The sequence below is a fragment of the Procambarus clarkii genome, chromosome 5, assembly GCF_040958095.1.
Source record: "Procambarus clarkii isolate CNS0578487 chromosome 5, FALCON_Pclarkii_2.0, whole genome shotgun sequence".
NCBI classification, from domain to species: Eukaryota; Metazoa; Arthropoda; class Malacostraca; order Decapoda; family Cambaridae; genus Procambarus; species Procambarus clarkii.
Window position 1 is genome coordinate 38,446,448 of NC_091154.1, and position 23,840 is coordinate 38,470,287.

General features: G+C 44.3%; 1 protein-coding gene across 2 annotated transcripts in view; it reads right to left on the minus strand.

Moving 5' to 3' along the window:
- The window catches only part of LOC123766251 (putative neural-cadherin 2), a 49,687-nt gene that overhangs the window by 21,218 nt on the left and 4,629 nt on the right, over positions 1 to 23,840 (minus strand). For both annotated transcript variants that reach the window (XM_069301451.1, XM_069301446.1), the window contains exon 3: positions 21,727 to 23,224. In XM_069301451.1, coding sequence (XP_069157552.1) covers positions 21,727 to 23,224 — 1,498 coding nt within the window. The remainder of the gene's footprint in view (positions 1 to 21,726; positions 23,225 to 23,840) is intronic.

The following is a 23,840-nucleotide window of genomic DNA, read 5'->3' on the forward strand; positions in this document are numbered from 1 at the left end:
CTCTGAAACTTTCTTGACAACAAACACGACGCTTTCTTATTGCTTTCCGGCTATGAACGCTCCCGATAGTGCTATGAAAACAACTCGGTTCCAGAGCTTAGACTCAGGCTTATTAGCCAATAGTTCAGCCAGTTAAGTTTACACACAGCGTACAAGTGTCAGTATCAGCGCTGAGACCACCGCCGTAAAGATACTCAACTCAGATGCTCCTAACTTTCCAGAGAGAGACAAAGATAAAGAGGTACAGGGAGAGAAAGATACAGAGATAAAGATAGTGAGAGATAGAAAGATAAATAAGAGAGAACAACAAATAATAAATAAATTAACCGAACAATTCTAAACGACTAATCCTATGTAGGATAGACGACGACATCGCTCTGCGCTCCTCTTCCCAGTAGTTTTATCTCGTCTTGAGAAAGTTTGGTGGATCTTCCTTCCCCCCCCCTCTATCTTAGACATGGGAATCCTGTCACCTGGCCTGCTGCTTCTTCACATCGTCTCAGAACCTAATGATTCGCCATGTAGAAACCAAAAAGCTCTCTGCTGCATCGAATCTTCCAGCCAATAGACGAATCTGTGAAAGGAAACCGGAGAGCGGAGTTTATCTCATGGTAAACAAGAACGCAGCATTGCACACGAGAGCCATATCTTGGAGCTCTGAAATGGTTCATTGTCGTTTTTTAATGGGAGTTAACAAAAAAATATCGTGGATGAACGCCATTAAGGCCATAATTAGAGCCATTAGGGAGGTTCCTAACGCGGCCGGGGTCAGATAATGCCGTGAAAAAAAAACTGCCAAGATTAATCAAGTTATATTTTTAATTAGACGTCGTTTGTTTCCCTTGAAGAAAGACCTTGAGGCTCGCTTATCATTAGCCAAGACCATGAAGATTTCTCGCTGGATCGAATCTGTAATGACAGTGCTCATAAGGTTTATATATATAAGACAATGTAATGCACATCACATTATAAGATAATGTTCATCAAATTATATGTCGGACAATATCATTTTCAGCAAATTATATTTAACACATTATTTTGGTTTCACTAAAATAATTGGTTAATTTATTCTATGGTCGCAGAAGAGAATTGGAAGCCTTATCGCGGGACAGAGAAATTTGCTGTTAAATCCTGGGGGAAAAGACCGGAATTTCAGCGGGATTTCCCCCAAGACTCAGAAAGTCTCGTAGATGGCTTGTGTGTTGGGACTGAATGCTGGGACTGGATGCTGGGACCAGATGTTGGGACTGAATGCTGGGACCAGATGTTGGGACTGAATGCTGGGACTGAATGCTGGGACCAGATGTTGGGACTGAATGCTGGGACTGGCGCTGTGACTGGAACGTTGTGATTGTCTTTGGCTTATACAACTGCAGTACTATTTTGATAAGAAAATAATAATAATAATAATAATAATAATAATAATAATAATAATAATAATAATAATAATAAAAAGATATCTATATATCATCTCTTGGCCAGTGATGAATAAAATAAAAGTTAACACTGAAATAGAGAAGATTAGTTTGTTTATCATTATTTGGGCCTCATTTATGTGACCCGATAATTCCAAAGATATTATCATTTATGTGACTCGTTGACACCGTAGATATTATCATTTATGTGACCCGTTGACACCGTAGATATTATCATTTATGTGACCCGTTGACACCGTAGATATTATCATTTATGTGACCCGTTGACACCGTAGATATTATCATTTATGTGACTCGTTGACACCGTAGATATTATCATTTATGTGACCCGTTAACACCGTAGATATTATCATTTATGTGACCCGTTGACACCGTAGATATTATCATTTATGTGACCCGATGATACCGAAGATATTATCACATCGGAGACGATTTAAGAGTAACTCCGTTATACCAAGGAATAAGTTCCAACCATAAATATTCCATTAAAATATTAAATTCTGCTAAACGGGAACAGTTGAGTCAATATTTGTGTAGTGGCTTTCATCGACTCACACTGTAACTGATGTTTGCTGGGCTGCTGACCCCAGGTTGCTGACTTCTCAGGTTGTCGACCTCAAGCTGTCGACCCCAAGGCTGTCGACCCAAAGGCTGTCGACCCCAAGGCTGTCGACCACAGACTCCGTCTCTATTGCAGCAGCAACTGGCCTGTCTACACTCGCACTTATAGGAAAACTTGCATTCTATGCCTCTACATAGAGGCATAGAATGCAAGCATATCAACAAACAATTATGTTTGTTGTTTATATTAGTTTCTTAGGCGTGGACCGCGGGGGGGGGGGGGGGTAAAAGTTGTTGTGTGTTAAAATTGTTTGTCAGATATCTGGTTAAAGATTTTTTTTGCTTTATTCAGACATTTAGACTAGACTTTTAGGGATTTTCTTGATTTTTTTTAATGCTGATTTTTGGCGACGTCGCCTGAGGTTTGTGACACAGAATTGCTGTTGTAGTTTACACATCAGAAGACGACTCACTATCCTAGACGTGACCCAGACCTGACCTTCATGAAGACACAATAATGACTCATAATTTAATCTGCAAATTTACTGTTCTAAGAGTGTTATATTAATAATTTATTTCTAAGTTGTTACATTTGAAGTCGAACTTACCTTTGGGACGGGTGTGTGTTGGACCTTTGGCCACTTAGTTGAAGGAGACGGTTGTTGAATCTCTTAATACCACTTACGAACTTATTTCTCAGCTTCCCCCATAACGCTGCGAGGAATATAGTTGCAATGGCTGATTCACGCAATAGATGCGAAGTACACGGAAGTTATTAAACTTTGTCGCAGGTAGTGCGGCCATTAAAGCATGTAGGCTGCTTGTCTCCTTTGCCCTTCCCGATCTTAATTATATTCTTCAGTGTTCTTCCCTGGTAGATGTTTGGGATTCAGTGGCATTCCAGGTTGTATAACTTATACCATGTCGGTGAACACGGGTATGATGCGCTACTGGAAGTACTCTGATCGCTGATTCGAGTTACCTCATTGCTCCAATAAATTTTTTAAATAATAATATATTAATAATATAAATAATAATAACATTAATTTTAAGTCTCATTAAGACTCCAAATATAGCTGCCTTGAACATATTTAAAGATGAATAACCTGTTCCCAGCCCTCAGCTCTAGCGGCTGTGATATGAAACCTTAAGTTCTCAACTCTCATCTCAGGCGGCTGAGATATGAGGCCTTAGTTCCCAATTTTCAGCTCAGAGGGCAGAGATATGCTTCACAGACTAGCCAAATTAATCAATGAGTTTTAAGTCCCGAGACAGGTGGCTGGTGCCTTTAGTGCTGAAGATGGGCAATACGTCTCTTAAATAACTGACTTGTTTATAGAGGCAGGTTTTTACATTAGAAAGTCGTGGCCAAAGTCAATAGGGACAGAGTAGCCTCACTGTAATCCTGGTATATCTTCTTCTTAGTGGAGAATTGATGGGTTTCCCTTCTTTTGGAGCATTCATGTTTTCGTCTATCCCTGTGTTCGGCTAACCTTGCATTTATCTATTCCTGTGATCGTCTATCTTTGTCTTCGTCTGTTCCTGTCTTCGTCTATCACTGTTCTTCCATTACAGATTTTACATTGAAATTGAATTTAATCCAGTGATCATTTTACATGTCTTGATCATATTCATTCTTTTAGTGTTCCTTAGGGTGTTATTTGGTCCTTATTCCTCCTTTTGTTCCCGTAATTTATTTGTTTTGAATTCTGGGAGGCGTCTGGCAGCAAACTCTGTCTTTCTCATTCTTTATTGTATTGTGAAGTGGTGTTTCAATCTCTTCCTCTGGTCGGATATATCCTCTAGATAACGATTTGAAAGCATCTTTCTCTAGGTTCCCAATGACAGTCCTGATGCTACCCAGCTCAGCATATGCTACTCATGTGACTATGTGTTCATCTGGAGAGAGATGCAGTGCTATGTCTACTCCCAGAACTTCTTCTACTGACCTAAACAGGACGAGGTATTTTCTAATATGACTTCTTATAAAACTATATTCTCTGAAGAATACAGTTAACTCACTTTACTGAGGTTATGATGCGATTTTAGTAAATTATAAAGTTTTCCAAAAGTGTGTTTAAAGTCGAGCAGGAATTCATTCATTTTTGGAGGAATATTTTGCCATGTCCGGATCCTTGACCGAGACCCGTGTTGACTCAAGCCCAATTTTGTTGGGCACAGGGTCGAGCTGCTCTCTCCTTCATGCACTGGGTCGAGTTGCTCTCTCCCCTTCACCCACAGGGTCGAGCTGCTCTCTCCTTCATGCACTGGGTCGAGTTGCTCTCTCCCCTACACCCACAGGGTCGAGCTGCTCTCTTCCCTACACCCACTGGGTTGAGCTGCTCTCTCCTCTACACCCACAGGGTCGAGCTGCTCTCTCCCCTACACCCACAGGGTCGAGCTGCTCTCTTCCCTACTCCCACTGGGTTGAGCTGCTCTCTCCCCTACACCCACAAGGTCGAGCTGCTCTCTCCCCTACACCCACAGGGTCGAGCTGCTCTCTTCCTTACACCCACAGGGTCGACCTGCTCTCTTCCCTACACCCACAGGGTCGAGCTGCTCTCTTTCTTACACCCACTGGGTCGAGCTGCTCTCTTCCCTACACCCACTGGGTCGAGCTGCTCTCTTCCCTACACCCACAGGGTCGAGCTGCTCTCTTCCCTACACCCACAGGGTCGAGCTGCTCTCTTCCCTACACCCACAAGGTCGAGCTGCTCTCTTCCCTACACCCACAGGGTCGAGCTGCTCTCTTCCCTACAACCACTGGGTCGAGCTGCTCTCTTCCCTACACCCAGAGGGTCGAGCTGCTCTCTTCCCTACACCCACTGGGTCGAGCTGCTCTCTTCCCTACACCCACAGGGTCGAGCTGCTCTCTTCCCTACACCCACTGGGTCGAGCTGCTCTCTTCCCTACACCCACAGGGTCGAGCTGCTCTCTTCCTTACATCCACAGGGTCGAGCTGCTCTCTCCCCTACACCCACAGGGTCGAGCTGCTCTCTTCCCTACACCCACTGGGTCGAGCTGCTCTCTTTCCTACACCCACAGGGTCGAGCTGCTCTCTCCCCTACACCCACAGGGTCGAGCTGCTCTCTCCCCTACATCCACAGGGTCGAGCTGCTCTCTTCCCTACACCCACTGGGTTGAGCTGCTCTCTCCCCTACACCCACAGGGTCGAGCTGCTCTCTCCCCTACACCCACAGGGTCGAGCTGCTCTCTTCCTTACACCCACAGGGTCGACCTGCTCTCTTCCCTACACCCACTGGGTCGAGCTGCTCTCTTCCCTACACCCACTGGGTCGAGCTGCTCTCTTCCCTACACCCACAGGGTCGAGCTGCTCTCTCCCCTACACCCACAGGGTCGAGCTGCTCTCTTCCCTACACCCACTGGGTCGAGCTGCTCTGTCCCCTACACCCACAGGGTCGAGCTGCTCTCTTCCCTACACCCACTGGGTCGAGCTGCTCTCTCCCCTACACCCACAGGGTCGAGCTGCTCTCTTCCCTACACCCACTGGGTCGAGCTGCTCTGTCCCCTACACCCACAGGGTCGAGCTGCTCTCTTCCCTACACCCACTGGGTCGAGCTGCTCTGTCCCCTACACCCACAGGGTCGAGCTGCTCTCTTCCCTACACCCACTGGGTCGAACTGCTCTCTTTCCTACACCCAATGGGTCGAGCTGCTCTCTCCCCTATGCCCATTGGGTTTCTTTTTCTTGCTTCCAGAATCGACCTCACTCCCGTTCCCAGCAATATTTTTTTTTTTCAAATATCATTCATCCCTCCCTTACGTAAACTTGATTTTGTTATTTTCAAACAAAATCGAGCCACCAAACCTGTGAAAATAAGTGGCTGGTGGTATAGCTTTTATTTATATACCAAAATCTTTTCTTTGGTGGTAAATAATGACCTCGTTGACGTCTCAGTGAACTGTTGCTTCGGAAATGCTCCAAACGACCAGCTTCGTTTTTACTCAAGTTATTTTCTGTTGCCAGAGAGATCTTCGTTTTCTTTTCTTTGCCAACGTTTGCTCCCTCGTATCAAAATTATATGTAAGATCAACATTATTATTATTATTATTGTTATTATTATTATTATTATTATTATTATATGTAAAGTTTCATTCTAATAACGTTTACGTTCTAAAATAGACATTCAAAGAGAGTCAGACAGAAAGATATACAGGCAGACATACGTTTTCTGATTTCATTCATCATTCAGAGCACATGGATGACTAAATCACATCTGTTTCAGTTATCTATATCTATAAAATAGAATGTTTGTCCAGGATTGGAGGCCAGACGCTTGGCGCTAGCTTCATCAAACTTTGCAGGGTGATTGGTGGGTGTTAAGGGACTGTCATATTCCGATTAAAGGAAGTCGCCTCCAATAGCGGCTCTCATGGAGTCCGTGGAAATGAAATGGTTTCCACCGTGTCAAAGAGTTTCATCATCATTGCCGAAATTTCGACTAGGACACCTCCAGGTATATATATATATATATATATATATATATATATATATATATATATATATATATATATATATATATATATATATATATATATATATATATATATATATGTATATATATATATGTCGTACCTAGTAGCCAGAACGCACTTCTCAGCCTACTATGCAAGGCCCGATTTGCCTAATAAGCCAAGTTTTTCTGAATTAATATATTTTCTCTATTTTTTTTCTTATGAAATGATAAAGCTACCCATTTCATTATGTATGAGGTCAATTTTTTTTATTGGAGTTAAAATTAACGTAGATATATGACCGAACCTAACCACCCCTACCTAACCTAACCTAACCTATCTTTATAGATTAGGTTAGGTTAGGTAACCGAAAAAGTTAGGTTAGGTTAGGTTAGGTAGGTTAGGTAGTCGAAAAACAATTAATTCATGAAAACTTGGCTTATTAGGCAAATCGGGCCTTTCATAGTAGGCTAAGAAGTGCGTTCTGGCTACTAGGTACGACATATATATATATATATATATATATATATATATATATATATATATATATATATATATATATATATATATATATATATATAATAGGGGTGGTAAAAGGGGAAAAGATTAAAATGTTCAGTGAGAATCCACAAGGTGTTCTCTAAATACTCTTTATTTTCTTCTTCGAGGCTGTGGGTCCCTACAATAGCACCGGAGGTGGTACCCCTAATATATATTTATATAATATGCACGCCTCGTCAGTGATATCAGTTAACTCTTCACTCTTCTCTATCCAGCAGTTATGTGACACCAGGTTGTAAACCAATTGGTGAATCGTGTTATAAGAGGAAAACAAGAGGGAGGATATGGTTTAGGATCACTTGCAGAAACGGACTGTTCTTGGCGTCTCAGAGATTAAGGAAAGTGTGTAAACCATCATTTTGTCAAGACGAAGACGAAATAGTTCTCTCTATAATTGTTAGGCTTGCCTTCAAGGCGGAACCAGGCCGGAAATAAGTGAGGAATGTGGGACAGCAATCTTGACAAATGCCCCTCATTATTTAGGCTTCTTATAGTGATAGATAGAGCTACATCACTCTCTCCAGGTATTCCCAGAGCGCTGGTACCAGTTCTAGTACCTCAGCGTTCAGGAAAGCTTTTACCGAATGATGGGTGCAGAATTACTGGGCATGTACTCACCTATGTTTACGTATTTGCATGTGCTTGCAAAGGAAAAGGCTTTAGCTCAGGGGGCACCGTTTTTTTAAGTCGTCGTTCTCTTATTGCAAATGCTTCTGACTTCTCTTCTTATCATCGCTACTTTTCATGTTATGTATGTCATATATCCCCCAAATATCTCGTTTATATATCACTTGCCCTTGCTTAATGCTTTCTTATATATCCCTATAGCTGTTAGTGAAAACTAGAATTTCAGGAGGGAGAGAGAGAGAGAGAGAGCGAGAGAGAGAGAGAGAGAGAGAGAGAGAGAGAGAGAGAGAGAGAGAGAGAGAGAGAGAGAGAGACAGAGACAGAGACAGAGACAGAGAGAGAGAGAGAGAGAGACAGAGAGAGAGAGAGAGAGTATAACAAGAAGTACTGCGTAGATGTCTGGGGAAATTACATCAACAGTTACCAGTAGTTGACGAAGAAGCATAGTTTCTGCACAGAAAAAACTGGACTTTTGCGCCTAGCTCAGAGGCCCTGAAGCTAGGCAGAACATATAATTAATTATACTCTCGAGTATGCTACGTATTCAGTATATTTCGCATACAAAAAACATAAACACCAACACAAATTAGGTTGAGACGATTTTTTTTTTATAATCAGGAAAAGTTTTCTTTGAGATTTTTTGACGTTTCTTAATCGAGAAAACTTTTCTTTGAGATTCTTTGATATTTCTTAATCTCGAAAACATTTCATTGGGACATCTGCCTCTTACTTTCACTGGACTTTTCGGGCGTATTTGAGAAAGCTTTTATGGTACTCGTGTATGCTGAGTTACTACTCCCAGCGCCTGAGGCTCTAGACACAAGGGTCTTTAGAAAGCACGCAGTTGAATTTCCAGGACAACTCGCTCCATGTGTTTGCCGTACTCGTAGATGGTTCATAGTTCGCTGAGTAAGCTGTATTCACTGATGATTAATTTTACGATTACAAGCATTTTAAGAATCGAGAACATATTGTCACTAATTAATTCACTTACGCATTATAAATTATATGTTTGTATGAATGCATATGAATGCATGTGTGTATATATGTATGTACCTTCTTGTATATAAATAATAAATAAATAAAGTATGTATACATGCTTTGATGTATGTATGAATATATTTGTATGTATGTATGTATGTATGCATGTATGTATGTATGTATGTATGTATGTATGTATGTATGTATGTATGTATGTATGTATGAATGTATGTATGTATGTATGTATGTGTATATGAATTCTTGAATATGACCGAAAGGGTTAGATTAATGATTCTATCACGAATCTTGTCTATATGTGATATTTTCTTCATTTAGGTAAGAAGTTTGAAAAATTAACTCTCCAAAGTTTATTTTTACAATATGCCTCATGCTAAAAGATGTTTTTCGTTGAACCTGTCAACATCTTTGGAGGTAGAGGAAAAGTGAACACAGCTGAGGCTACAGCTTATACAACCATGTAGGATGACGTGACAGTGAGGTGGTGGCTAGTCGATATTGACTGGAGTTCTAGGTGAGGTGTGACCTCCATATTTTCCCTTTTTTGTCTAAGATGGTATATGATGTTAGTGTTTGATATGTAGTGCTTCGCCTATGTCTACTCTCTCGTTATTGTGTTTGTTGATAATTTCAGTGTTGTTGGTCAGGATATCTATAGTAGATGGGCTGGTTGTGTAAAGAAATTATGGTGTTCTTTATAATTGTGTTCTGTCCAAGAACACATTATTTATGCACACAGCCACACCATCGCCAGCATGTAACGTAATATGTAACATAACAATGAAAACAGCCAAATAAATGTGAAACCTAAGCGAAGGCACGAGAGAAACCATAATTTAAAAATGTGAAGTGTTTGGCGTTGATTGTTTTATCCTCTCCACATAGTGTTTTTTTTTTTGAGATATATAGAAGAGTTGTTACATTCTTGTAGAGCCACTAGTACGCGTAGCGTTTCGGGCAGGTCCCTGGAATACGATCCCCGCCGCGATGAATCGTTGTTACAACCAAGTACACATTTTACTGTTGAGTTAAACAGGGGCTACAGTTAAGGATTTGCGCCCAGTAAATCCTCCCCGGCCAGGATACGAACCCATGACAAAGCACTCGCGGAACGCCAGGCGAGTGTCACTACACCACGGAGACTTCACCTGCGGAGACTGTGTTTGGCGTTGATGATTGTTCTACCCTCCCCACCGGGTGTGATGTTCGGCGTTGATGATTGTTCTACCCTCCCCACCGGGTGTGATGTTCGGCGTTGATGATTGTTCTACCCTCCCCACCGGGTGTGATGTTCGGCGTTGATGATTGTTCTACCCTCCCCACCGGGTGTGATGTTCGGCGTTGATGATTGTTCTACCCTCCCCACCGGGTGTGATGTTCGGCGTTGATGATTGTTCTACCCTCCCCACTGGGTGTGATGTTCGGCGTTGATGATTGTTCTACCCTCCCCACTGGGTGTGATGTTTGGCGTTGATGATTGTTCTACCCTCCCCACCGGGTGTGATGTTCGGCGTTGATGACCCAGTACTCTTCTCGCAAACAACAAACCGACCAATGAATGAGGGAAAAATAGACAAGGATTTGAAAACAACACAACACAAAAAAGTTGAGAACAAAAATTATACTTTAGTTGACGATAAATGAACGTCTTGAGGACATAAAACAAAATGTTAATTACAATTTTCCTGAACATATTGTTTAATATTTTTTTTCAAACAGAGCCTTAATGAGCATGTTCATCCAGATTTTGTAAAGCCCAACAACAATAACAATAATAGAAATGTAATAAGAAAAAGCAATTTGGCAAGAGAGGAGCGTGGGTAAGGAAGCGGGGGCTGGAGTCCTGGCCGGGGGTTCGAACCATAACAATACATAACCTACAATGAACTGCTTATTGAGACGCCTCTGGCTTATATTGCCGCCACCGACCTCCTGCAACTTTTCTCAGCTTTAAGGGAAAATTGAGAGTTTTGTCTGTGTGCGAGCATAACTTTCTTCAGCTGCGGCGCTTGTCAGTGAGTGCAAGAAAGAGTAACTTAAGAAGAAGGAGCTGAAAAAGGACTCGACGTAGGAGTTATTGTTAATAAGATGGCACATTTGCTGCTTAGTTATGGCATGGATTATATTCGGCTGTTTGACTGGGCCGTTGCCTAATCCCTCTTGCATTTAATACAGTTCTCGTGACAGGTTTGACAGTCGTTGCTCATCCACCAAGCACGTATGCTGGTGACAGGTTTAACGGTATTGATAATAATGCATTACCGGTCTAATAAAAGTGAAAAGCACTTGAAATGTGATTTGTCCCTTAGCAATACTAATAATATTTATTTAATATACCAGATCTGTTTCTCCTACAGCTGTTGAAGGCTCTTAGTTTATTCCTTAGGATGAGATTAATTGGTTTCGGAGGAGCGAGGTGACAGATCAGGCGGTGAATGTTCAGAGGAGCGAGGTGACAGATCAGGTGGTAAATGTTCAGAGGAGCGAGGTGACAGATCAGGCGGTGAATGTTCAGAGGAGCGAGGTGACAGATCAGGTGGTGAATGTTCGGAGGAGCGAGGTGACAGTTCAGGAGGTGAATGTTCGGAGGAGCGAGGTGACAGATCAGGTGGTAAATGTTCGGAGGAGCGAGGTGACAGATCAGGTGGTGAATGTTCGGAGGAGCGAGGTGACAGATCAGGTGGTAAATGTTCGGAGGAGCGAGGTGACAGATCAGGTGGTAAATGTTCGGAGGAGCGAGGTGACAGATCAGGTGGTAAATGTTCGGAGGAGCGAGGTGACAGATCAGGTGGTAAATGTTCGGAGGAGCGAGGTGACAGATCAGGTGGTAAATGTTCGGAGGAGCGAGGTGACAGATCAGGTGGTAAATGTTCGGAGGAGCGAGGTGACAGATCAGGTGGTAAATGTTCGGAGGAGCGAGGTGACAGATCAGGTGGTAAATGTTCGGAGGAGCGAGGTGACAGATCAGGTGGTAAATGTTCGGAGGAGCGAGGTGACAGATCAGGTGGTAAATGTTCGGAGGAGCGAGGTGACTACTCAAGTGGCGAATGTTCGCAGTCAGGGACATGATTGTCGGGCAAAATTTCTGATACAAGTTAAAGCTAACAGAATGACGATCACTTTCACTCTCATGGACCGTTTATGAGTAATGAATCTTATCTTGAGATGATTTCGGGGCTTTTTTAGTGTCCCCGCGGCCCGGTCCTCGACCAGGCCTCCACCCCCAGGAAGCAGCCCGTGACAGCTGACTAACTCCCAGGTACCTATTTACTGCTAGGTAACAGGGGCATTCAAGGTGAAAGAAACTTTGCCCATTTGTTTCTGCCTCGTGCGGGAATCGAACCCGCGCCACAGAATTACGAGCCCTGTGCGCTATCCACCAGGCTACGAGGCCCCCCTATGTTATGAAGTTATGAAGAGTTGTTTATTTGTATTATACTGAGAGATCTGTTTATTCAGCTATAGTTTCTCTTTATCATTCTTGCTCTATATAGTCAAACTGGCTTAGTGCTTTCTCCTTAAAATTACATTACCATACATACTCTTTCTTTTCCCTTATCCTTTTATGACTTTATTATTTTGAGTTGACTCTTCTTCAACAGCTTCGAGTCGACACTTCTCTGATATACCCGAGTACACACTCCTCCAACACCCACACATCAGCGCTTCTCCGACACCCGTGAATCGACGCTTCTCCAAAAAAACTCAAGTCGACACTCATCCGACACCCCGAGCTGACGATCCTTCAACACCCGCCCCAGTCGACTCTCCTCCTCCAAGTCATCGACACTCCCTTTCATCGAGCCAAGAAAACACAGAGACACGCCAATTCCGTGTTAATGTCCCTCGGGCAAGCTATCATCCCCATGTTACGGCCAGTTTACGAGAGTCGCTCTTTTTCGGTCCCAGAATCTTATGGATGGTGGAAGAGTCTCCAATCAAAGGCGATTCCCAGAGAGAAAGAACCAGCACTCTGATCGGGCCGCCGTCAGGTTAAAAATTTGGTGGTAGCAATGATAGCCATTTGAGATGTTTATCGCAATTGTGAATGCCAGGAAGCCCCACACTTGGCGCCACCAACCTGCTATTAGCGTTGTCAACACAATTCCAGTTGAGCACGGTTAAAAGCTCTTTATCGGATGACAGGGCACGCGTCTGCTACGCTTTCCCCCACCTCCACACACACACACACACACACACACACACACACACACACACACACACACACACACACACACACACACTACGGGGCCTCGTAGCCTGGTGGATAGCGCGCAGGACTCGTAATTCTGTGGCGCGGGTTCGATTCCCGCACGAGGCAGAAACAAATGGGCAAAGTTTCTTTCACCCTAAGTGCCCCTGTTACCTAGCAGTAAATAGGTACCTGGGAGTTAGTCAGCTGTCACGGGCTGCTTCCTGGGGTGTGTGTGTGTGTGTGTGGTGTGGAGAAAAAAAAAAAATAGTAGTTAGTAAACAGTTGATTGACAGTTGAGAGGCGGGCCGAAAGAGCAAAGCTCAACCCCCCACAAAAACACAACACAACTAGTAAATACACACACACACACACACAAGACATCTTAGACTCAGAGATGTTACCAGCGGAGACAGTGCAATATATCTGTTTTCTTTTCACCCTCTGGAAAAAGCGTAGTGTAAGGTCTCCTGCTTTATGGTTGTCTCCATATATCTCCACAATAGCTTGGGTCGAGCCTTCCCTGGTCATTGATCACTACGATATTCCTCGCTTACAATATCCATCTGTTATTTGGACTATTATTTTGGCTCGTTTTCTATATAATTTAATATCAACAAATCTTTTATCTGTTAATAATATAGAGTTTTCGATGAAAGATTTATTTTTCTTGATTTCATAAAAAAAACGTGTTTGTGTGTACTCACCTATTTGTGCTTGCGGGTTGAGCTTTGGCTCTTTGGTCCCGCCTCTCAACTGTCAATCAACTGGTGTACGGATTCCTGACCCTAATGGGCTCTATCATATCTACATTTGAAACTGTGTATGGAGTCAGCCTCCACCACATTACTGCCTAATGCATTCCATCTGTTAACTACTCTGACACTGAACAAGTTCCTTCTAACGTCCCTGTGGCTCATATGGGTACTCAGTTTCCACCTGTGTCCCCTTGTTCTCGTACCACCAGTTTTGAATAGTTTATCCTTGTCTACCCGGTCGATTTCCCTGAGGATTTTGTAGGTAGTGATCATGTCTGCCCTTACTCTTCTGTCTTCCAGTGTCGTAAGGTGTATTTCCCGCAGCCTTTCCTCGTAACTCATGCCTCTTAGTTCTGGGACTAGTCTAGTGGCATATCTTTGAACTTTTTCCAGCTTCGTCTCGTGCTTGACGAGGTACGGGCTCCATGCTGGGGCCGCATACTCCAGGATTGGTCTTACATATGTGGTATACAAGATTCTGAACGATTTCTTACACAGGTTCCTGAAGGCTGTTCTGATGTTAGCCAGCCTCGCATATGCCGCAGACGTAATTCCTTTTATGTGGGCTTCAGGAGACAGGTTTGGTGTGATATCAACTCCTAGATTTTTCTCTCTGTCCGTTTCATTAAGTACTTCATCTCCTATTCTGTATCCTGTGTCTGGCCTCCTGTTTCCACTACCTTGTTTCATTACTTTGCATTTACTCGGGTTGAACTTTAGCAGCCATTTGTTGGACCATTCATTCAGTCTGTCTAGGTCATCTTGTAGCCTCCTACTATCATCCTTTGTTTCAATCCTCCTCATAATTTTTGCGTCATCAGCAAAAATTTTGAGAAACGAGTCTATACCCTCTGGAAGATCATTCACATATATCAGAAACAGTATAGGTCCAAGGACTGACTGTTACGGACCCGAATCCAGCGTCCGAGCCTGGAGCAGTGACGACCACGCCATCTGTGGGTCAGCTCCCGAAACCCCCTCCAAATGGACGACGACACCTGGTGAGGACGAGGAGTACTGGCCACCAGGGCCAGTTTCCAGTCCTGTTCAGCTCACAACTCTAGTGAGGTGAAGCTCAGACAGTAACGCCATCTATGGAGTGAATAGGTGGGCGTTTGGGTCTGAGCCGGTAAGTGACATGTCCTAGTGTGTCTCTATTATTGATGACGTGTCTGCTTACAGAGTCGACCTGGGACTGCTGTAAGGGAAGTTGAGTCAGTCTACCCAAGGCAGCCGTCTGGACACCAAGTGTTTTGCTGCAGCAGCTGTGAGTCGCCTCCCGGAAGAACACTGTGGTGTTACCCTGCCTGTGAAGCGGCAGTTGAAGGATTGTCATACCCGGGACTGGCTGGTGGAGACACTTAACCACTGGGGTATTGCGGATAGGAGAGTGATCTGTGGTATCACACGAGGCTCCTGACTAGGGCGCTACCCTAGTATCGCTCGTGGAGTGGCCTAACCAGCGTTGCTGATTCGGAACCTGCCAGCCATCTGCTGGACTTGTGGTTGACGGCCTCCACGGCAGTGCCCCCAGTGGAACTGTGTTTTGGCTGACCTGTGGCCGGGGTAGACTCAGCTTCTCGAAGGATTCGTCGTGAGGCCACGAGAGCACCGAGAGCTTGGCACCGAGAGGATCCAGGGTCTTCAGAAGAAGACGACAGTGTATTATAGTGTTTATACCCCCCCCCCCCGTGTAATCCTTTATATATATTTATTGGTGACGGTGATCATTATATTATATTAAGTTTTTGACTTTATTTCCCTTCCCCTTTTAATTTACTTGCGTTGTGGATCACATCCCTTGAAAGCCACTACTGGCTTGGGGACGGATACCCTTCCTCTAACAACATCAGAGTAAGAACCCAGTTGCGACCCGAGAGGGCCGTAACACTGACCCCTGCGGGACTCCACTTGTAACGTCTCGCCAATCTGAGACCTCATCCCTCACATTGACTCGTTGTCTCCTGTTGCTTAGGTACTCCTTTATCCAATGGAGTACCTTCCCTTTCACTCCAGCCTGCATCTCCAGCCTTTTCACTAGCCTCTTGTGTGGTACTGTATCAGAGGCTTTCTGGCAAACCAAAAATATGCAGTCTGCCCACCATTCTCCTTCTTGCCTGATTTTTGTTGCCTGGTCATAGAATTCAAGTAACCCTGTGAGGCAGGACTTGCCATCCCTGAACCCATGTTGATGCTGTGTTACAAAGTTCCTTCGCTCTAGATGTTCCACTAGCTTTCTTCGCACAATCTTCTCCTTCAGCTTGCATGGTATGCAGGTTAGGGACACTGGCCTGTAGTTCAGTGCCTCCTGTCTATCCCCTTGTATATCGGGACTACGTTAGCTGCTTTCCAAATTTCTGGCAGTTCCCCTGTTGCCAGTGATTTGTTATACACTATGGAGAGTGGCAGGCACAGTTCTTCTGCTCCTTCCTTTAGTATCCATGGGAAGATTCCATCTGGGCCTATAGCCTTTGTCACATCCAACTCTAGTAAACACTTCCTTACTTCCCCGCTGGTAATCTCAAACTCTTCCAGTGGTTCCTGGTTAACTATTCCCTCTCTTATCTCTGGAATTTTTCCTTGCTCTAAGGTGAAGACCTGCAATTTCTTATTCAGTTCCTCACACACTTCCTTGTCGTTTGTAGTGAATCCTTCTGCCCCTTTCTTAAATTTCATAACCTGTTCCTTTAGTGTTGTTTTTCTCCTGATGTGGCTATGCAGCAATTTAGGCTGAGTCTTTGCCTTGCTTGCGATGTCATTTTTGTATTGTCTTTCTGCCTCTCTTCTCATCCTGACATATTCATTCCTGGCATTCTGGTATCTTTCTCTGCTCTCAAGTGTCCTGTTATTCCTATAGTTTCTCCATGCCCTTTTACTTTGCTGCCTAGCTAGCCTACATCTCTGGTTAAACCATGGGTTTCTCATCTTCATTTCACTGTTTTCCTTTTGGACTGGTGTGGCCAGTCCACACACACACTCCTTCTGTGTGTGTGTGTGTGTGTGTGTGTGTGTGTGTGTGTGTGTGTGTGTGTGTGTGTGTGTGTGTGTGTGTGTGTGTGTGTGTGTGAGGGACCTTCTTCATCCAATCCTACAGCATCATTACTTATTGGAGTCTGACAAGGAACTCCTTCGAGAAAAAGCGTTTCTGTTAATATGAACGTAAAATACCGAGACCAGCTCAGCGTGCTCTCAACTTTCCTCATTAGAGCATCTAACGTAGGGCCCACCACCCCTCCCCCCCACCCCCTCGCAGTGAAAAAAAAGAAAACCTTTCACCCTCATGTATGGCAATTTTGCTGCAACAAACCAGTGCATGCAACGTGCGCAATAAAAACTGTCAAAGCAGCAATTTGCATATAAAAGAATGTGTGCAGCCCTCTACCGGAGGCCAACACAATTACAGTGGTAATCACGCTTCACTGATTTCCAATTTATGTGCAAAACCTAACTTTTCTCAGCCGTTTCGTGGAATTTTCTGTCAACTGTAATACATAAGAGACACAAACGTACACGCACGCGCGCACACACACACACATAAACACTATCACAAGCAGTCTCCGTGGTGCAGTGGTAAGACACTCGCCTGGCGTTCCGCGAGCGCTATGTCATGGGTTCGTATCCTGGCCGGGGAGGATTTACTGGGCGCAATTCCTTAACTGTAGCCTCTGTTTAACGCAACAGTAAAATGTGTACTTGGATGAAAAAACGATTCTTCGCGGCAGGGGATCGTATTCCAGGGACCATAGGATTAAGGACTTGCCCGAAACGCTACGCGTACTAGTGGCTCTACAAGAATGTAACAACTCCTGTATATATCTCAAAACAAAACAAAACAGGCACACACACACACACACACTCACACATACACATCACCGGCTGGGCGCCTTGTGGCTGAGTGACAGCACTCAGGATTCGTAATTTTGTGGACAGGTGATCGATCCCCGGCGATGGGGGAAACAAATGGGCAAAGTTTCTTTCACCCTGATGCCCCTGTTACCTAGCAGTAAATAGGTACCTGGGAGTTAGACAGCTGTTACCAGTTGAGTAAGTTAACAGTTAAGTTAACAGCAGGTTAACAGAAAGTTAACAGTTGAGAGGCGGGGCCGAAAGAGCCAGAGCTCAACCCCCGCAAGCACAACTAGATGAGTACAACTAGGTGAATAAATCACATACCCACAAACACAAACATACACACATACGCAATTACATGCAGAGACACAAACACGTACAAAACATACACACATATAAAAGACACACATACCCAAACACACACATATACAAAAAAAACACACTCAAACAAAGAAAACATACGTATACAAAACACACACACACACACACACACACACACACACCACTTATGTATACCACTTATGTAAGACCAATCCTGGAGTATGCAGCTCCAGCCTGGAGTCCATACCTAGTTAAACACAAGACAAAGTTAGAGAAGATTCAGCGGTATGCCACCAGGCTCGTCCCGGAACTGAGAGGATTGAGCTACGAGGAAAGGCTAAAGGAGCTGAACCTCACATCCCTGGAAAACAGAAGAGTAAGGGGAGACATGATAACCACCTACAAAATTCTCAGGGGAATTGACAGGGTGGACAAAGACAAACTCTTCAGCACGGGTGGGACACGAACAAGGGGACACAGGTGGAAACTTAGTACCCAGATGAGCCACAGAGACGTTAGAAAGAATTTTTTCAGTGTCAGAGTAGTTAATAAATGGAATGCACTAGGAAGTGATGTGGTGGAGGCTGACTCCATACACAGTTTCAAATGTAGGTATGATAGAGCCCAGTAGGCTCAGGAATCTGTACACCAGTTGATTGACAGTTGAGAGGCGGGACCAAAGAGCCAAAGCTCAACCCCCGCAAGCACAATTAGGTGAGTACAATTAGGTGAGTACACACACACACACACACACACACACACACACACACACACACATACACATACACACACACACACACACACACACACACACACACACACACATTGTGTGTCCTAGGACCATTGTGTCCTAGCCTTTGACTACATGATGGAGCTTAAAATTGTGACCAAAGGACAAGAGGTCCGGGAAAGGAGACTTGATTACAGAAAAGGGGACTACAGAAGGATAAGGGACTACCTGGGAGAAGTGCAGTGGGAGGAAGAACTTAGAGGAAAAACAGTGCAAGGTATGATGAACCAAGTCATATTGAAATGCAAGGAGGCTGAAGATAGATTTATTCCAACAATAAAGGAAAAAAGCAGGAGGGAATATAATAACCCATGGTTTAATAGACAGTGTCAGGAAGCAAAGGTGAGAAGCAGGAGGGAGTGGAGGAAGTACAGAAGACAAAGGACAGAGGACAACAGGATTAGATGTAACAGAGCCAGGAATGATTACATTAATATAAGACGAGTGTCGGAAAGAAATTATGAGAACGATATTGCAGTCAAAGCGAAAAAGCAACCAAAATTACTACATAGCCATATAAGAAGGAAGATGTCGGTAAATGACCAAGTGACAAGACTGAGGAAAACAGAAGGGGCATATACAGAAAGCGACAAGGAAATCTGCGAGGTACTGAATGCAAAATTCCATGGAGTGTTCACTACCGAGCCTGAGCAGCTCCCATTGTTAGAAGAGATTACCCAAGATGGAAGACTATCAGATATAGAGGTGACAGCAGAGGATGTAATGAAACAGTTGACAACACTGGATGCAAATAAAGCTGTTGGACCAGACAAAGTATCACCGTGGATACTTAAAGAGGCAGCGCAGGCTCTCAGCGTGCCTCTGGCAATGATCTTCAATGAGTCACTTATGTCGGGAGAATTGCCCAGTTGCTGGAAGGAGGCAAATGTCGTACCGATTTTCAAAAAGGGTGATAGGGAGGAGGCACTTAACTACAGACCCGTATCACTGACAAGCATCCCCTGCAAAATACTTGAAAGAATAATTAGGCTAAGACTTGTTGAGCACCTGGAGAGCATTGGGTTTGTAAACAAGCACCAACATGGGTTCTGGACAGGGAAATCATGCCTAACAAACCTTTTAGAATTCTATGATAAAGTAACAAGGATAAGGCAGGACAGAGAAGGCTGGGCAGACTGCATATTTCTTGACTGCCAAAAGGCCTTTGATACGGTACCGCACATGAGACTGCTATACAAACTTGAGAGGCAGGCAGGAGTAAGCGGAAAGGCCCTAGTATGGGTGAAGAACTACCTAACAGGAAGGAGCCAGAGGGTAATGGTAAGGGGCGAAAAGTCGGACTGGCGAACAGTAACAAGTGGAGTACCTCAAGGATCGGTGCTGGGACCAATCCTCTTTCTAATTTACGTAAATGATATGTTTACAGGAGTGGAATCATACATGTCGATGTTTGCAGATGACGCAAAATTAATGAGAAGAGTTGTGACAGACGAGGATTGTAGGATCCTCCAAGAGGACTTAAACAGGCTGCAGAGATGGTCAGAGAAATGGCTACTGGAGTTTAACACCAGTAAATGTAAAGTTATGGAAATGGGATCAGGTGACAGGAGACCAAAGGGACAGTACACAATGAAGGGGAACAGCCTACCTGTAACGATTCGAGAAAGAGACCTGGGAGTGGATGTGACACCTAATCTAACTCCTGAGGCACATATAAATAGGATAACGACAGCAGCGTACTCTACACTGGCGAAAATTAGAACTTCATTCAGAAACCTAAATGAGGAAGCTTTTAGGGCGCTTTACACTGCCTACGTGAGACCCGTCTTAGAGTATGCCGCGCCATCATGGAGCCCCCACCTGAAGAAACACATAAAGAAACTGGAGAAGGTTCAGAGGTTTGCGACGAGGCTTGTCCCAGAGCTACGAGGGATGGGATATGAAGAGCGGCTGAAGGAACTGAACCTTACGACACTAGAGAAAAGAAGGGAGAGAGGAGATATGATAGGGACATATAAAATACTCAGGGGAATTGACAAAGTGGAAATAGATCAAATGTTCACACGTAATAATAACAGAACGAGGGGACATGGGTGGAAACTGGAAACTCAGATGAGTCACAGAGATGTTAGGAAGTTTTCTTTTAGCGTGAGAGTAGTAGAAAAATGGAATGCACTTGGGGAACAGGTTGTGGAAGCAAATACTATTCATACTTTTAAAACTAGGTATGATAGGGAAATGGGACAGGAGTCATTGCTGTAAACAACCGATAGCTAGAAAGGCGGGATCCAAGAGTCAATGCTCGATCCTGCAAGCACATATAGGTGAGTACATATAGGTGAGTACACACACATACATACACACACACTCCCACACACACACACACACACACACACACACACACACACACACACACACACACACACACACACACACACACACACACACTCACACATATCTGGAAACAAAAAGGATCAGGCTATCATATATAAATATATTCGGATATTTGATACTAAAATAGACTTTGATCTTCTGGCTTTTGTTCAATGCTAGACTTGTCAGTTGACTTCCCGTGTACGAGTCTGTGAAAACATAAGGAGACATCATCTGTCACATTAAGCAGTTAAGAAGATGATTTAAGGGGGGGCTTGGAGTCTACACACTCGTACGTATTTTTTAAGGCTACTTAAGGACACATCTGTAGAGTTAAAAACAGCTGTCGGAAAATTTGGAAAACTTTGGAGGAAAAAATGTAGAATTCCGCAAAATATTACAGGTTTTTCAAATTAAAGAGTCAGCAGTGGACATATAAATATTGTTTCGATAAGAATGATTGTAGTATATACAGTCCTATCGGGTTCTGGTATAACGTAATTATTGAGGAGCTGAAGTGACTATAACTCTCAACTTGCGAATAATACAGATAATATTGAAGCAAAAATAATTTTGCTTAGAATATCAATTTCTATCTGTTATATCTTAGTTGACATGCGGTGTGTAAGTCTGGCCTTTGCACTCTATTTCAGTCGCTTCATAAGCATTATATGCTCTTCCTCCTCCCATTTTTTTTATAAGTAGAAAAGATAGTTACAGATGAACTTTGTTGAGAACTTGTACGTTCTAACTCTGTCAGCGATCACATAAATGAAACTTTTACATGTTGTTAAGCATATTGAGTACAAGCAGGTCTACTCACCTATGGGGCCGTTCTCCTGGACCTCCCCGAACATGGTGGCGTTGGGGAAGACGGGAGAGTTGTCGTTGATATCCTTCACCACCACCATCACCACCGTCTCCGCCACGTGGACCCTCGACCCTGCCACCACCTGTACACTGCTGCCGTCCAGACGACGCCCCGTGGGCTCTGCCTTGCTGCTGCTGCTGCTCCCCGGGTCGTCACAGCCGCTGTCTGTACTGAAGCTGCCCAGCTCATAGTGCTGTTCTCCCGTCGACCTTCTCCCTCTGGAGGTTACCAGGCTGAGCGGAGTACGTAGAGCTGCGGATAATGACTCCTTCGTCTCTTCCATTTGAGAACGGTTACGTAAATTGGTTCTGCTATTGCTTGAGATACGGTGCGTGCGTCGAGAATCTTTGTAAGCGTTTACGTTTGTTTCATGGCCACTCAGGTGTGGGGTTAAATCTTCGAATTTGCGTAAGAATGTTGCAGCACTTTCCTCTGCTGCTGTGATATCCCGCGTCTCCCTCTCCTTTGATTTTGGACGAAATACATTTCTTGAGTTCGGTGCTTTCTTCTGTTCTGTGGTCAACACTGTCTCGTAACGAATGGAGGACGTCGATTTCTCTGACTTAATGGAGGCTTTTTGACCGTGATGACTGGATTCTGAGTGTGAATATTGATCATTTATCGTGTATGTGTTAGAGAGCATGTTGAAGTATGATCGTGCAGTATGTGCTAATTGGCTGGTAGATATTACCAATCTCTGTGCTTCAGGACGCGATGGTTTGTCCCCTTGGTTATAATGTCTTCCTAACTTTAATTCGTCACTCTTTTGTTCTACGACAGAATCTTGTTCTTTCATCAGCAGAGCACCATTTATGTTGCTGTATTCTGACTTGTGGAGAAGCTGATCACTATAAGGGTTATTTGTAAAGCTTTGACCAATTATGTTATCATTTTCTCTGTCGTGGTGCCCAGCAGCGGTCCTTGTGGCTGCTCCTGCCTTCGTCACGCCAGTCCTATCAATATCCTGGTGATTGTCCTGGACATTATTTATGCGTATTCGTGCACTCAAGTTCGCACCTCTCTGAATACCGTTTGACTTGGTCTGCATAACTTCTCGACGTATCCAGGCTTCCTCTTTCATGTCTGCTGTCTGCTGCTGCTGCTCGGGTAACTGAGCAGCCTCAGCGTGTCTGCGTTTACCATCTGACAGAGATAAATGTTCCTTGATGGCCCCTTCTACGGAATATCCATCGTTTAACTTATCATTGCTATTTTTATTCCTTCGTCTCCTTCTTTTGGTGTGAATCTCAAGATTCTGTTGCGGTGATGAAGATTTCTCTCCGGCATCTTCATTTAGCTTTTCTCCTTCGATGTGGTTGTCGGCCTGGTTGTTGGATTTGGCAGCGAGAAGTTGGTCCATGGCCTGTCTGCTCCAGAGGGCCTGGCCATCCCGCACCTGCACCCTCACCCTCCACACCTCCTTCCCCCGGGGCGGGTCGCGATCCAAAGCCTGCAAGAGATACGTGTTGGTGTGAGGGCCTGGTAGTGTGGCGTGTGGACCAATACCTGCATGATAACAGGTGTTGGTGTGAGGGCCTGGTAGTGTGGCGTGTGGACCAATACCTGCATGAGAACAGGTGTTGGTGTGAGGTACTGGTAGTGTGGCGTGTGGACCAATACCTGCATGAGAACAGGTGTTGGTGTGAGGTACTGGTAGTGTGACGTGTGGACCAATACCTGCATGATAACAGGTGTTGGTGTGAGGTACTGGTAGTGTGACGTGTGGACCAATACCTGCATGATAACAGGTGTTGGTGTGAGGTACTGGTAGTGTGGCGTGTGGACCAATACCTGCATGAGAACAGGTGTTGGTGTAAGATATTAATAATGTGACTTCGGCCAACTCATAACTCATAGGACCATGTCTCTTTTATATTCTCATCCCTTCCCATTCAGTTACTACCCCTTCCATAGAGGGGCCAACTACCCCTTCCATAGAGGGGCCAACTACCCCCCGTCCCCCACAGCAGCACCACCACTACACCCACAGTAGAGGTCCTCACTACTCCGTCCCACTACAGAGGAGCTCAACACGTCACAACCTACCATCAATCTTCCCGCCAGCT